The sequence below is a fragment of the Balaenoptera musculus genome, chromosome 7 (assembly GCF_009873245.2).
Source record: "Balaenoptera musculus isolate JJ_BM4_2016_0621 chromosome 7, mBalMus1.pri.v3, whole genome shotgun sequence".
Lineage (NCBI taxonomy): Eukaryota > Metazoa > Chordata > Mammalia > Artiodactyla > Balaenopteridae > Balaenoptera > Balaenoptera musculus.
The window spans coordinates 19,633,740-19,648,427 of record NC_045791.1 but is presented as its reverse complement, the minus strand read 5'-3'; the positions used below and the strand labels follow the sequence as shown (position 1 = coordinate 19,648,427).

At 37.5% G+C, this 14,688-nt stretch overlaps 1 protein-coding gene across 3 annotated transcripts in view; it reads left to right on the top strand.

The window, feature by feature from the left end:
* ZRANB3 (zinc finger RANBP2-type containing 3) overlaps window positions 1-14,688 on the top strand; it is a 265,687-nt gene that overhangs the window by 200,646 nt on the left and 50,353 nt on the right. For all 3 annotated transcript variants that reach the window (XM_036858718.1, XM_036858719.1, XM_036858720.1), the window contains one exon: window positions 12,624-12,743. In XM_036858718.1, the coding sequence (XP_036714613.1) occupies window positions 12,624-12,743 (120 nt within the window). The remainder of the gene's footprint in view (window positions 1-12,623; window positions 12,744-14,688) is intronic.

Here is a 14,688-nt window from a genome sequence, read left to right as displayed (position 1 = left end):
GAGAAGTCAGTGTCTGGGTTCAGAGCTTCAAAAGACAGGCTGATTCTCCTGATAGGAGCTAGTGCAGTTGGTGACTCTTAAGTTGAAGCAAGTGCTCATTTACCATTCTGAAAATCCTAGGGCCCTTAAGAATTTTGCTAAATCTACTTTGCCTGTGCTTTATAGATGGAACGAGAAAACCTGGTTGACAGCACATCTGTTTACAACATGGTTTACTGAATTTTTTAAGCCCACTGTTGAGAACTGTGCTCAGAAAAGATTTCTTTCAAAATACTACTGCTCATTGACAATGTACCTGGTCTGATGGAGACGTAAATTGAGATTCATGTTGTTTTAATGCCTGCTAACACAATATCTATTCTGTAGCCCCATGGATCATGGAACAATTTCAAATTTCAACACTTATTCTTTAAGAAATATATTTCATAAGGCTGTAGCTGCCATAAATAGTGATTCCTAATTTAGATCTGGGCAAAGTAAATTGAAAACCTTCTGGAAAGGATTCACCATTCTAGATGCCATTAAGAACATTTGTGATTCATGGGAAGAGGTCAAAATATCAACATTAACAGGAGTTCGAAGGAAGTTGGAGTCCAACCCTCCTGGATGACTTTGAGGGGTTCAAGACTTCAGTGGAGAAAGTAACTGCAGAGGCGGTGGAAAATAGCAAGAGAACTAGAATTAAAAGTGGAGCCTCAAGATGTGACTGAATTGCTGCAATCTCATGGTAAAACTTTAGTGGAAAAGGGTTGCTTCCATGGATGAGCAAAGAAAGTGGTTTCTTGAGATGGAATCTATTCCTGGTGAAGTTTGTTGAAATGACAAAGGATTTAGAATATGACATAAATTTAGTTGAAAAAGCAACGGCAGAGTTTGAGAGGATTGATTCCAGTTTTGAAAGAACTTCTACTGTGGTAGAATGCTATCAAACAGCATTGCACGCTACAAGGAAATTGTTTGTGAAAGGAAGAGTCGATTAATGCAGCAAACTTCAGTGTTATTTTAAGGTACTGCTCCAGCCACCCCAACCTTCAGCAACCATCACCCTGATCAGTCAGCAGCCATCAACATCTAGGCGAGATGCTCCACCAGCAAAAAGATTATGACACGCTGAAGGCCCCGATGGTTAGCATCTTTTAGCAATAAAGTATTTTTAAATTAAGGTATGTACATCATTCTTTTAGACATAATGCTATTGCACACTTCATAGACTGCAGCATAGTTTAAACATAACTTTCGAACACACTGGGAAACCAAAAAATTCATGTGGCTCACTTTCTTGTAATATTTGCTTTATTTCTGTGGTCTGGAACTGAATCTGCAGTATCTCCAAGGTATGCCTGTGTGTGGAGAATGCATTGGGAGGAATAAGCCTGTAGGCAGGTAATCCAGTTGGGATGCCGCACTGGTCATCCAGGTGATCTGAACCAAGGGTAGTGGCTGTACCACATCTTAACTGGAAAGAAAGAATAATTCAAAATATATTAAGACATTGGTGTTCGGCTGAATATGGAGGAGAGGGTAAAAGTAGACTCTAGATTTTTTTGCTTGGGCAACTGGGTTGATGTTTCTGCCATTCACGGAGACCGGGAAAAACAGGAGATACCTTTTGTGCGTAGTTCCCCATTCAGTATGATCTGTGCCAAATTCAGCAAGGCTCGAGCTATGCGGTAATAGAAGATTTGTTTTGTACTCTGCAGCATCATATCGGAAATGCTTTTCTTTTTATTGAATCACTTGAACAATTAAGTCGAGAAATTTAAGGATAATTAGAACTACCTAATGATAGTTTATATAAATTTGAAAATCTTGATGAGAGTAAGAAGGAAGATTTAAAGAAAATAATGAGTTTTCAAGTAAATGCATTTGTGTGAATATACTTATAGGATGTGCTATTTTATTTTATTTTATTATTTTATTTATTTATTTGGCTGCGCCACGAGACTTGTGGGATCTTAGTTGCCTGAGCAGGGATCAAACCCGGGCCCTCAGCAGTGAAAGCAGGGAGTCCTAACCACTGGACTGCCAGGGAATTCCCCAGGATATGCAATTTTAGAGGCATATACTTAATCACTACCTAAAGTAAAACAAACTCTTCATGATTTGTGATATTTAATTTTTTAAAGGCTATAACTTCATAATAAATAACATGTAAAGTGTAAAATCTTGTTCTTGTCAGATCTTCTGAGGAAGCAAGTACTTCCCACATCCATCTATATCACTGTTTTTTGTTTTTGTTTTTGTTTTTTAATTTTTATTTATTTATTTATTTATGGCTGCATTGGGTCTTCGTTTCTGTGCGAGGGCTTTCTCTAGTTGCGGCAAGTGGGGGCCACTCTTCATCGCGGTGCGCGGGCCTCTCACTATCGCGGCCTCTCTTGTTGCGGAGCACAGGCTCCAGACGCGCAGGCTCAGTAGTTGTGGCTCACGGGCCTAGTTGCTCCGCGGCATGTGGGATCTTCCCAGACCAGGGCTCGAACCCGTGTCCCCTGCATTGGCAGGCAGATTCTCAACCACTGCGCCACCAGGGAAGCCCTATATCACTGTTTTAACACTGTCCATTCATTGTGGTTAGGACGCAGTGGGCTAGAAAGGACCTCTGTGGGTCATCCAGCCTCTTACTTTGCTCCAGGCAGAGTTATGCATAAAGTCTTCCAGACAAATGGGTCTCCATCTATCCTAGTTTTATAGATCTCCAGGATAGGTTTCTTTGTCTGCTCTCATCTTTTCTCTTTTTCTTATATCCTGCGATGTCTTAGGCAGATGGGAATACAGTACCAGTGTTTCAAATTAGGTCATGTCAGCAAATTAGGTCATATTCATATGATAATTTTTCATATATACAGTGTGATACTATATAATGGTGTTGACATGTCATCCATGTGCTGTATAAACATTTATGCTGTTCTGCCTTTTGAGATTAAGTACTTGTACTTCTTTGGGGGATAGAGGCTGTATAAGTTTTAAGTATGTTTGTTTTTACATTATTGAGATCTCTTTTTCAGATATTTCTTAATAAGAAATTTAATAATGATAATGATAAATAGTAAATGGTAATGATAAACACTAAACAAAGGAAAAGACCATATAATAATAAATGTTACTAGTACAAAGTCAATTACTGAAGGATCTCAGATAATTATAATTACTTTTCTTCCTCTATAACATTACTTTTATTTCTCTGTAATATTTGTTGAGAATATAATCGATGAAAATGAACAGATTCTTATTTTTTAATTGAAGTATAGTTGATTGACAATGTTTTAGTTTCTGCTGTACAGCACAATGATTCAGTTATATATGTATACATTCTTTTTTATATTCTTTTCCATTATGGTTTGTCACAGAATATTGAATATAGTTTCCTGTGCTACACAGTAGGAACTTGTTGTTTATCCATTCTATATATAATAGTTTACATCTGCTAGTCCGAAACTCCCAATCCATCCTTCCCCCATCCCCTCCCTTCCCCTTGGCAACCACAAGTCTTGAACAGATTCTTTAGATTTAGGATCAGCCTAATACTCTCCTAGAAAAAAACGGATGTAAGTTGTATGTGAACTCTTGGTTATTTTCTGGTACTTTGTAACAATGTCTCATTTTTAGAGAAAACCATTTTAAGAGAAATGCCAGTTATTTTTCTATGAAAATGATTAAGTCAACCCATAATTTTAAATTTCCTGTCACTGTGGGGATGGCAGCATTTCTTAGTGCCTTAAAAACTTTGCACAGGCAAATTGCTTTAAACACAAAGCACATTTTCTGTTTGCTGTGTTGCCTCAGCCGCTTAAACAGGTAGAATCCTACTTATAATATGCAGTGAGGTATAATGAGGTCACTGCAATGTTCCCTGCCGCACAGGGACTGGGATATCTTGAGACTAGGGTGCCTCTTCCTGAGCCAGTTCTTTTGTTTAGGAAAGGGTGTCTGGCTCTGGACCGGGCACTGTAGGCCCCTGTTTATTAGTAAGGAGATGGTCAGTAATAATAAAGGGCAAATAAAACAATGATATTATCATTTTAGAGCAGGAAGGAGATGGTATGTTAGCTACGTGGCTATGTGGAATGGAAGAAGGCTTTAGTAAGGATGCGGAAATATCCAGTTGAGAAGGGAAGAGTGGTTTAGGTTTTTGAGATGGCAGGAATGGTTAAGTTTGGATCACAGGTGGAGGGATTTGCCTTAGAGAAGAGAAGAAATACCTCTCTTGTACAAAAGGAAAGGAAGTGACGATGAGTAAAAGTAAGGAAAGGTAACAGAATTCTCAAATGATGAGTTCTGTTTTCTCTGGGCAGTGGGAAGTTTGAGAGCTAAGAGGCATAGGTTCTGATTTTGAAGGAAGTGGCAAAGGTTGAAATTGGTTTTGCAGTTTACTGGAGGAATATAGTAATAATAAGAGCTAACACTTTTACAGTGTTACCATGTGCCAACTGTTCCAAGCATATTTTATGTACTAACTCATTTAATTCTTACCACTCTAAGGGTAGTAAGTACTTTTTATCCCCTTTTATACATTGGGGAAACAAGGCACAGAGTTTAAGTGACTTGCTCAGTGACTCTTAGATTGTAAATGACGGAGGCAGGATTTGAACATAGACAGTTTGGCTACAGAGTACGTGCACTTACCCATCATTCCGCTAGGATAGCAGAATATTTAATATTTGTTGGTGACCATGGGTATATGGTGACTCCTGTTTCCCTATTAGTGATTTTTTAGCATCCCTGTACAGGCATGGAGAAAGAAGATATAGAATTTAGAAGTCTATGCATTCTGTATGTTATCATTTTAAACACCCAAAGAAGATTTATTCATGCTTAACTTTAGTTGTACAAAGTTGATAACCTTATTGACATGATCAATGGATGGAGTTTAGAAAGAAATTGAGAATGTTTTTCAAAATTGATTCAGTTTTTAAAGAATTAGATTAGCTCTTTTGATCGATGACTTTTATGATCAAATTCACATGAAATCAACCTTTATGAAGAAAGTTAAGTTCCTAATACTATTGCCTTTACTTTCTAACTTTGTCTAAATTTGGTTAACCCAATGTAGTAGCTTATTCATGGGAATGTTGTCTCTCATCCATCCTTGCCAGATAGATAGCTTAGATAGAATGATTAGATAGAACAATTGCTTTATTATATCTTGTTCCAAAAAGTTTTATGGAAAGGTTTAGGATCTCAGGTTCTTTTGTAAAATTGTGTTGGTTGAGGTATTAAATTGGGGTTACTCTCTTCTTACATACAGTATTGTAGCTCTTCTGTTTCTCAGTGTAAAATGGGCTGCTTGCAAAACTTGGCCAGTGTCAAAAGATTAGATGTATTAGAAGTGTTAGATTTCTATTTACAGATGGATTCATAAGCATGCCTAGAGATAAGAAAATCACGCTTCTAATAGTTCACTCAAATTATCTTTGGAAGTTTTCTATGGGGAAATTTTGGCATGGGGCTCTGTAAAAATGTCCAGAACACTGATAGAGTATGGAATGACCATTTTCCCCTGAAGGCTGTCTTCTACCAGATTTGAAAATATTTTTTCAGGTTGATAGAATGGTTTCTAAATTAAGAACCATTGGCAGGCGGAAAGGGATAGCAGAAGACAAATTGCTAGCCTTTCTTTGTGATGGTCTGCAGGGCAAGTAGGGAGGTGAATAAGCAGTGCATGTTCTCTTTTACTTGTTACTTTCCTTTCCTCATTTAAGATCATTTTAAAGGATAAAAGGTAAGTTTTCACAAATAAATTAGTAAGAAACACTATAAGGTGAAATAGATAAGTGAATAAAAACAAGAGAGGTGGGACTTCCCTGGTGGCGCAGTGGTTAGGAATCCACCTGCCAATGCAGGGGACACAGGTTCGATCCCTGGTCTGGGAAGATCCCACATGCTGCAGAGCAACTAAGCCTGTGTGCCATAACTACTGAGCCTGTGCTCTACAGCCCACTAGCCACAACTACTGAGCCTGCATGCCACAACTACTGAAGCCCACGTACCTAGAGCCCGTGCTCCACAACAAGAGAAGCCACCACAATGAGAAGCACATGCACCGCAACAAAGAGTAACCCCCGCTTGCCGCAGCTAGAGAAAGCCCGCGTGCAGCAACAAAGACCCAATGCAGCCAAAAATAAATAAAATAAAATAAATAAATTATAAAATAAAAGAGGCAGAGAGGATATCAACTGATGAATGGACAAATAAAATGTGGTATGTCCACACAATGGAATGTTATTTGGCAATAAAAAAAAGAAATTAAACACTGGAAAATGCTACAACGTGGATTAAAACATTATGCTAATAAAGAAGCCAGTCACACAAGACCACATATTATGTGATTCCACTTATATTAAATGTCAAAATAGTCCAGTCGGGCTTCCCTGGTGGCGCAGTGGTTGAGAGTCCGCCTGCCAGTGCAGGGGACATGGGTTCGAGCCCTGGTCCGGGAAGATCCCACATGCCGCGGAGCAGCTAAGCCCCTGCGCCACAACTGCTGAGGCTGTGCTCTAGAGCCTGCAAGCCACAACTGCTGAGCCCATGTTCTGCAACTACTGAAACCCGCGCACCTAGAGCCCGTGCTCCGCAACAGGAGAAGCCACCACAATGAGAAGCCCGCGCACCGCAACGAAGAGTAGCCCCTGCTCGCCACAACTAGAGAAAAGCCCGCAGGCAGCAACGAAGACCCAACGCAGCCAAAAATAAATAAATAAATTTATTTTAAAAAAAAATAGTCCAGTCCATAGAGACAGAAAATAGATTAGTGTTTGCCTAGAGCTAGGGGTGATCCAGGGACCTGCAGTGGGGGTGGGGTGATTGCTAAGAGATGAAAGATTTTGTTCAGGGTAATGAAAACATTCTGAAATTGTGGTGAAGGATGTACAACTCTGAATATACTAAAGGCTATTCACTGCTTTCATCAACAGCCTCCATAGTAGCCTCGGAGTGACCGCTGCAATTCCTGGTATCAAGTGCAGGCCATAATGTCCAAAGCAAGGAAGAGCTTTCCATAATGTCCCTTTTGTCAGTTAGGATTTTTTTGAAGCCTCCAGCAAACTTCCCATGTTTCTTATTAGTCAGAATCACTTGCAGGGGGAATGAAAGTGCTAGGCTGGCTTAGACCTATCACAATTCACCTCTTGTTGACTAATAAGGGCTTAAAGAGTTGTCCTTAAAGTATGTGCCCACCAGATATCTAAACAGAACTGCCGATTAGTCTGGGGCCTGAGGACTTAAAAACTTAAGAAGCTTCTTTTCTGATCCTTGTTAAAACAGTAAGGAAGACTTGGAGTCAACTCTATTGCAGTTGAGGAGAGGGATCACTCATTGCTGAACACAACAGGGAGAGGTGGGGATTTATAGCCACAAGCAGGATGAAGAGGTTGGTGGATGGAAAATTACTAAGAGGAGACATCCAGGGTAGGGGGATTCTTGCTAAACTGGTTGCTCCTGTCAGCAACATATGCTTGTCTGGAAGATTAAACTATGCATGTCTAAGTACGCAGGCTGGTACAGTGAAACTATGAATGGCTCATTAAATCAGTTATGGTTTCTTTGGTCACTCACTCCTCTCCTGCTTGGATAACCGGTGATTCTAGAGCTCCTTGCAGCGGGGTTGTATGCACTTGTCAGATTGAAACCAAGGCCAAAATAGGTTTCTTGGCTAAAAGAAGGCGAAGGAATTAGCTATCAAAAGTGGGGATGAGGAACTTGATCAGATACCAAGAGTCGATCAGGTGTCAAGGGTGGGAGCATTCTTGATAAACTGACTTAACAGGATTCTTGCGAAGACTGGGCCTGGCAAGGGCAAGGCAGACTTAGAAGGCCAAAGTTGAGGCCTAGTCAAAAACAGGGCTCAGAGAAGCGTAACTGAAGTTCGGTCAAGGAGAAAATCTTTGTCATAGCTCCAGTTTGGTGTTGTTTTTTTCCTTCACTCTTTCTCCCTCTTATTTTATGATTAAAGGCTGACAACTTAAAGTACCTTTCATCAGGTCTTTAATGCAATGTAGGTTTTTCTTTAACTACTTTTACTTCAAAATATGATGTACACCTATTCACTGGAAAAAAAATTTAGAAATAAATTGTACAACATATTCTCTTTATTTCTGCATTTCTTTAAATGAGATGTAGTGTGTAGTCTTCATTAATTATTTAAATTAGAACTTTGACTCACAGACACAGTACTAACAGACCAATTTCAGTAAAATAAGATGGAATTGTGAACATGGCAACTTCTACAAAACCTGAACGAGTATAATCAAAATGCTGACCATTAACAGAACCTGCCATTCCTATATAATATGCACTTAAGATACTTTAAAAGCAAATTTCTGCTCAGATAACTTAAAATATGACAATGCAGTGACTGTTTTATTTAGAATAGAATCAGAACAGGGGAAATGCATGTACATTTAATTTTAAAATGCAAACCTGTGCAGTCCCCAACCTAAGAACCTAAGAGAATTCCTAAGTTCCTTTGTTACGTAGATGTTTTGGCTCTCCAGACACATTCTCTCCTAGGAAGCAATGTCACAATGATGGTTAAGTTAACAGGTTAGTCCCGAGAGACTGTTTAGGCCATTGAACTTTATATTAATAGTAACCATAAGCCTTTCTGAACCTGTGATAGGAAGGAATAGGGAGTGGGGGCTTGAGCTTTGGCATGAGCAGTTTCTGGTTGTACTGAGGAGGGGTTGATGTTAGTGGAGGAGACTGGCAGAAACAGCTTGCTTGTGAAGGGGTGGGGAATGCATCTGAGACTAGGGGTACAGTGATTATATAGTTTGTAGGTCTGCAGTGGCTGGTAAATGAATGTACCTTAAAAATACTCCAACTTGATACGTACTTTCTGAAAGGCTTATCACAGTAAATATAGCTCTTTAGGCAAACATGCAGTTTATTAAAGTGGTTCAGTTACCATGGCAACATATCTGGAATTTATAGCTCCTTATTTTGAGAGGGCTTCATTTCCACTTTCTGAGGCACTGAAGTCCAAGGCTAAAGTTCTTAACAACCTCCAGTCTCATTGTGTGAATCTTTATTGTCTAGAAAACTTAGACATACAAAATTTAGCTTGCAGAATCAATCCTGTGACTTCATAGTCATATGCATGAATTTTAAATCGGTATTTTTCAATTTTAAAATACCCTCGTTTTAAAATTTTTATAATTATTATCAAAGCTACATATGATCATAATTTAATGAGAAGAAATAGACATTTCAAAAAGTAATGGTCCCCTAAACTTATTCCCCAGAGGCAACCACTTTCTTTTCTTTTAGCTGATTTTTTGGGGATTTACTTCAAATCCCTCAGCAATGTGTTTATCTTGCTTCTTGGTGTGTATTACTGCTTGCTTTGTAATTTTAGCTGTCATCTATTGGCTTCCCAATATGGAAGATAAAATTTTAGCTCTTTCACCCTTCAGCCCCACCCTCACACCCAGACCTTTCCCCTATTCCCATTCTTCTAACAAAGTGATAGGTAGGGAGGTAGATAGATTGATAGATTGATAGATCAATCTATCAATAGAAAGAGATGAAGAGATACAGTTTTACTAATTTTATAGAAATGTATACTAATTTTGGCTTGATCACTATTCACCATGTATATTATTAGAACCATGTTTATAATATTTACAGATGAACCATGTAATATACTATCGATATACTATGGATATTTTCTTTTTTCTTTCACAACTCATTTTCACTAATTCATCCTCAGACTTTACCTTAGTCGTTCAGTCTTCTCTCAGTACCTTTAAACATTAGAATTGCATTAATTTTATCTTCTTAAAAAAATTTTCCCTGCAGCATTTGATCAGCTGCAGTCTGGACCATTGCTCTTTGGATCTGTTGCAGAGCTCCTCTCATCCAGGAGTTTTTCTTTATTTCTCCTGTGTGCTGAATTACCTCTTTTTTTATATATATATTACTTTCTTTATTTGTTTACTCCGTTGTTTGGCTGGACCACATTCTCTAGTAGCCTCCCAAGAAAGCGTATATTGGAGGTAAATTGTTTGAAACCCCTGCGTTTTTGAAAATGCCTTTGTTCTACTTTTATATCTGATTTTTAATTTGGCTGGACATAAATTGTTAGTTAGAAATCACTTTCTCTCAAAATTTTCAGTATTGATGTTGAGATACCCAATGCAATTCAAATTTTTTATTTTGTTTTGTTCGTGAAATCTATTCTTCCCCTCTCTGGAAGCTTATAGAATTGTTTGTTTGTTCCCAGTGTTCTAAAATTTCATGATGATGGGCCTCGCTCTGGGTCCATTTTCATCCATTGTGAAGGATCTTCAGTGGGCATTTTACAGTTTCCATTTTGGAAACTTACAGCTTTAAGTTCTATAAAATATTCTTAATTCTTTTTATTATTTCCTTTTTTTCTGTATTGTTTTCTAGAACTTTTATTTTTCATATATTGCCCTCATGGCCTGGTCCTATAATTTTCATATATTTTATATTTTCTCTATTATTTTCCATCTACTTCCTGGAAGATTTTCTTAGCTTAGTAACCAGTGCATTTTTAATTTCTGCTACTATATTTTTACTCTTCAAGAGTACTCCCCCCACCCCACCCCCCCAACTCTTCCCTTTTTTGTAGCATCCTGTTCTTGTTTTATAAATGTGATCTCTTCTAGTTTTTTCCCTCTCTCTGCATAGTTTATCTGTTCATATAGGTTGCTTTCCATAAATGTCTGGTGATCCTTGGTTGTTTGCTTATATTTACAAGTAAGACATTAAATGCTGACTAGAAGCTCTTCGTGGATATGTGTTGTAAACTATGGCCTTCAATAAAAAGTGATCTGATTGGGATGTCTTGTTGAGGAACCCCAATATCAGTATCTTTAGTCTTTTGTCTTTGGTCAGATATTCTAGAAAAGGAACATTTTATATGATTCTGCTCCCCTGCCTAGAGGACATAAGCCTGTTTGTCTGTTTTGGAACCCTTGGGGATAAGAAGGGGGAGGGGGAGGGATAGATCTCAGCCTTTATTATGTAACTTTCATTTAGTTCCCATGATTTTTGCAGGATGACCTACCATCAATGTAGGATTCCTCCATCTAGATACCCTCTATTTTGCCCTTTCCAGAAAATAAATCTATAGTTTTCTGCCAGGATGGATTGGGAAGTCATCTATTATGTGGACTATGTAGAGAAAGGATATGGTTCAGTGTTGCGCATATTCAACTACTTAAACATTCTTTCAAACAATCCTCCTGTTTTAGCCACACCCCCATCCTCACTTCCAGAGGTGACATTTCCTGATCACTTTCAGATCACTCCATTTTAAATCAGGTACTTCTCAACACTCCATACTGGCAGCTTAGGAACTGTCAGGTTGGCTAATCAGTTACCAGGCATCTGTCTACTTTTTAGCTTCCAAAGTTTTGCTGCTATTGATCTGTCTCCAATTTTCTTTTTCTCTATACATTTTTCTATCATTTAAATATAGCACTGAGAAGGAGTGGAGGTTAAATATATTCAGCCTGCTATCTTTTCCCAAAATGTCTAACTAGTTTTTCACAGTTAAGAGACACTGTATTCATGTTTTAAATTTAATTCATGCTATCCACTTTAAATTTAACTCCTATTTAATTCATCTCATATTGATTTCTTACTCTTAATTGGTAACCTGGCCTCAAGTTAACTAAGAAAACCCTATTCAGTATGAACTTGTTTGATTTTCTCCCTTCTACTTCACAATTTTTTTGTATCCCTCCCTGTTCTCTCAGACCTCCCTCTTGTGCTCTTAATCGCATTACTCCAGCCTCTTCTGAGACCTTCTCCATCCTAGAGGCAAGCTAAATCCCCTCATTTTCCATTTCTCTTAGCCTTTCTGCACTTTCAACAACCTATTTGTAAATCTACCTAAGTTTCTTAGTTTAAAAAAATGAATAGCCCAACTTTTCATAATCTTTAAACTTCAGCCCAGCTTTCTTACTCTTTTTCAGTCTTTCCCACACACAAAAAAATGTCATTTGACTTTTTATCTTCCATTTTCTCCTTCACTCTATTCCACTTAGTCCTCTATATGAGCCTTTTTTAAAAAAAATATTTATTTATTTATTTTGACTGCACTAGGTTTTCACTGCAACATGCGGGATCTTCCTTGCAGCATGCGGGATCTTTAGTTGCAGCATGCAGGCTCTTAGTTGCGGCATGCAGACTTCTTAGTTGCAGTATGCATGTGGGATCTAGTTCCCTGACAGGGATTGAACCCAGGCCCCCTGCATTGGGAGGGCAGACCCCTACCCACTGGAACACCAGGAAAGTCCCTATATGAGCTTTTTTTGAAAATTACTTTCTAAACAAAACCACCAACCCCTTCCTGGCCACAACCAACTTGACTACCTACTTTCCTTTAGAGACTCTTTCCCTGTCTTGTTTTTTAAAATCTAATTCTTATCTTGCTCTTGTTTTACTTCTCAGTTTTTTTCCCTCTCTTGTTCCTCTTCTTCCGTGTGCTCCTTTACTTGTGGGCTTCTACTTTAGGCTACCTAGAGAACAAAACAATTAAAAGTTCATAGAAACTTACTGATTTTCCAAGTTTTTCTTGCTTTATTAAAGAAAGTGACATGATTTTTTAATAAACATTTTTATGACATTAATAAGGTTTAACTTTTAATATTTAGGCAGGTGCTGTAAAGGATTATATTAAGATGATGCTTCAGAATGATTCACTTAAATTTCTGGTTTTTGCACATCATTTAAGCATGCTCCAAGCTTGCACAGAAGCCGTCATAGAAAACAAGGTATGTTACCATTTATCTATAAAATACTTCTTAGAATGCAGTTTTTAATATACTAAACATCAATTTTAGTTTTATAACTGAGCTTTTTTGCCTTCTTTAGATGATGGGATGGTATAATATCTATAAATTATTATTATGTATTTTTATTGCAGATTATACTAATATTATATTTCTGTTGTATTGATAATATACTATTAAGTTTTCCCTTTTATACCAGTCATAATTTTCCACTGATCAAATTATCTGGATTGATTAAAATATGCTGCCTTGATAGGCTATAATGTGAATTCTGGTTTTGTTACTGGACCATTTGAGATTGGTATAGGCAGTTAAAATTTTTTGTTTACCAACATGGTGGCCTTAGAATGTGGGTGATTTTGAAGGGAAAAAAAGAATGATTTCAGCCAATTTTAGTGCCCAGCCGCAGTCATACCTTTTAAACTTCCAGGCAGTCTAATCTATAGAATATGATTATTAAGATTTAGTGTAGGTGGGTTTGAAACATATGCCCACGTAAGCGCCACCAAACCTGCTGGCCTCACTGCATTCTCTTCTGTCCACCTTGTTTTCCAACAGCCCTATCGGCCACAGCATCTGCCATTTTTTCTTTCAGAGTGTAAACCTGGTTACATCCAGTGTAAACCTGTCATATGTGCTAAGGGCTTCCAGAGATGCTCTGAATTGGCCAGAGAAAGTTCCTGACAAATTATATGAGCTTAATATACATGTAGCAGCAGAACCACTTGCCTGTGCAGGTAGATATTTTAAAGGGAGGAATAAAGCCGTATTTTTTTAAAACTTTGTATACATATTCAGGCATTTGCTAATATGTTCATTAACATTACCAAAGGTAATTCTAGTGTTTTCTTCATAGAAAGATTTATGATAATATGATATAGTAAAGTGCTGTATATTAAAAGATGCTTTATCATTATCACATAGTATCTGTGAAAGGATACTCTCTGAGGAAGAGTTAATTAGCCTTAGAAATAAATTTTAAATGATTGAACAGTAATGTTAGATTTTTTATTCTGATTCATTACACCTTAAAACTACCGGAATCTTTTCCAAGTGTGTCTCTTCCCACTCCCACTTTACTGGTATGTTTAGAATCCCATTTAGTGTCACTAAGAGTTAAAAACGTAGGTAAAACTCTCCCTAGCCTGATAATGTGTTTTCTTTAGAAAGACCCTCAGAAGATTCTGTAATCTCCCTTGATGGATATTAAGTGGATCACTGGTCAGTTTATATCTGTTTTGTGAAGACGTAGAAAGTTGATAAGGGGCATTCTATTTAATGATTAACTTGATGATTCCCTTATAAAACTGAGTATTTGTATGTCTCAACTATTTAAGGCAATGTTTTCCATAAAAGTGCATATAAAAATGAGGCAATTTGAAATTCAGGGCTTATATTTGTTTTTACAAAGTTGAGTAATAAGTTCTTTTTAGCTATTCTAACACACACTGATTGCTCCTTTTTCTCAACTCACATCGTTCTTAAAAGATAGCACTGTTCAGTTTAGCATTTAATGTTTCCTCACTTTGTAAAAATGTATTTGGGTGTCTTGGTTCCCTACCTCAGTGGAGATGATCATGTCACCTATTTCTTTTAAGTTTAATAATGCGAGAAAAGAGAACTCAAATGGTACATTAAAAAAAATGTTTTCCCAGTTAATGTTGCGACATTTCAGGAGTACTCTTCATGAATCCCTAATACCTGGGCAGAATCTTCTTTTTCTTTTCTCACATGTCTGACTTTATTTTTACTTTGGAATTAGTGATCCTGTTACTTTAGAATTAGTCTGATCCATGATTTAAAGTTTGCTTATCAATGTGCATAGAATGTTACTGATAACAACATTAGCTTAATCTAGTAATGATTATAGAGCTCCTATTATATCTGTGGCATCACACTTGGTGTTGATGGTATGAAGATGAACTAG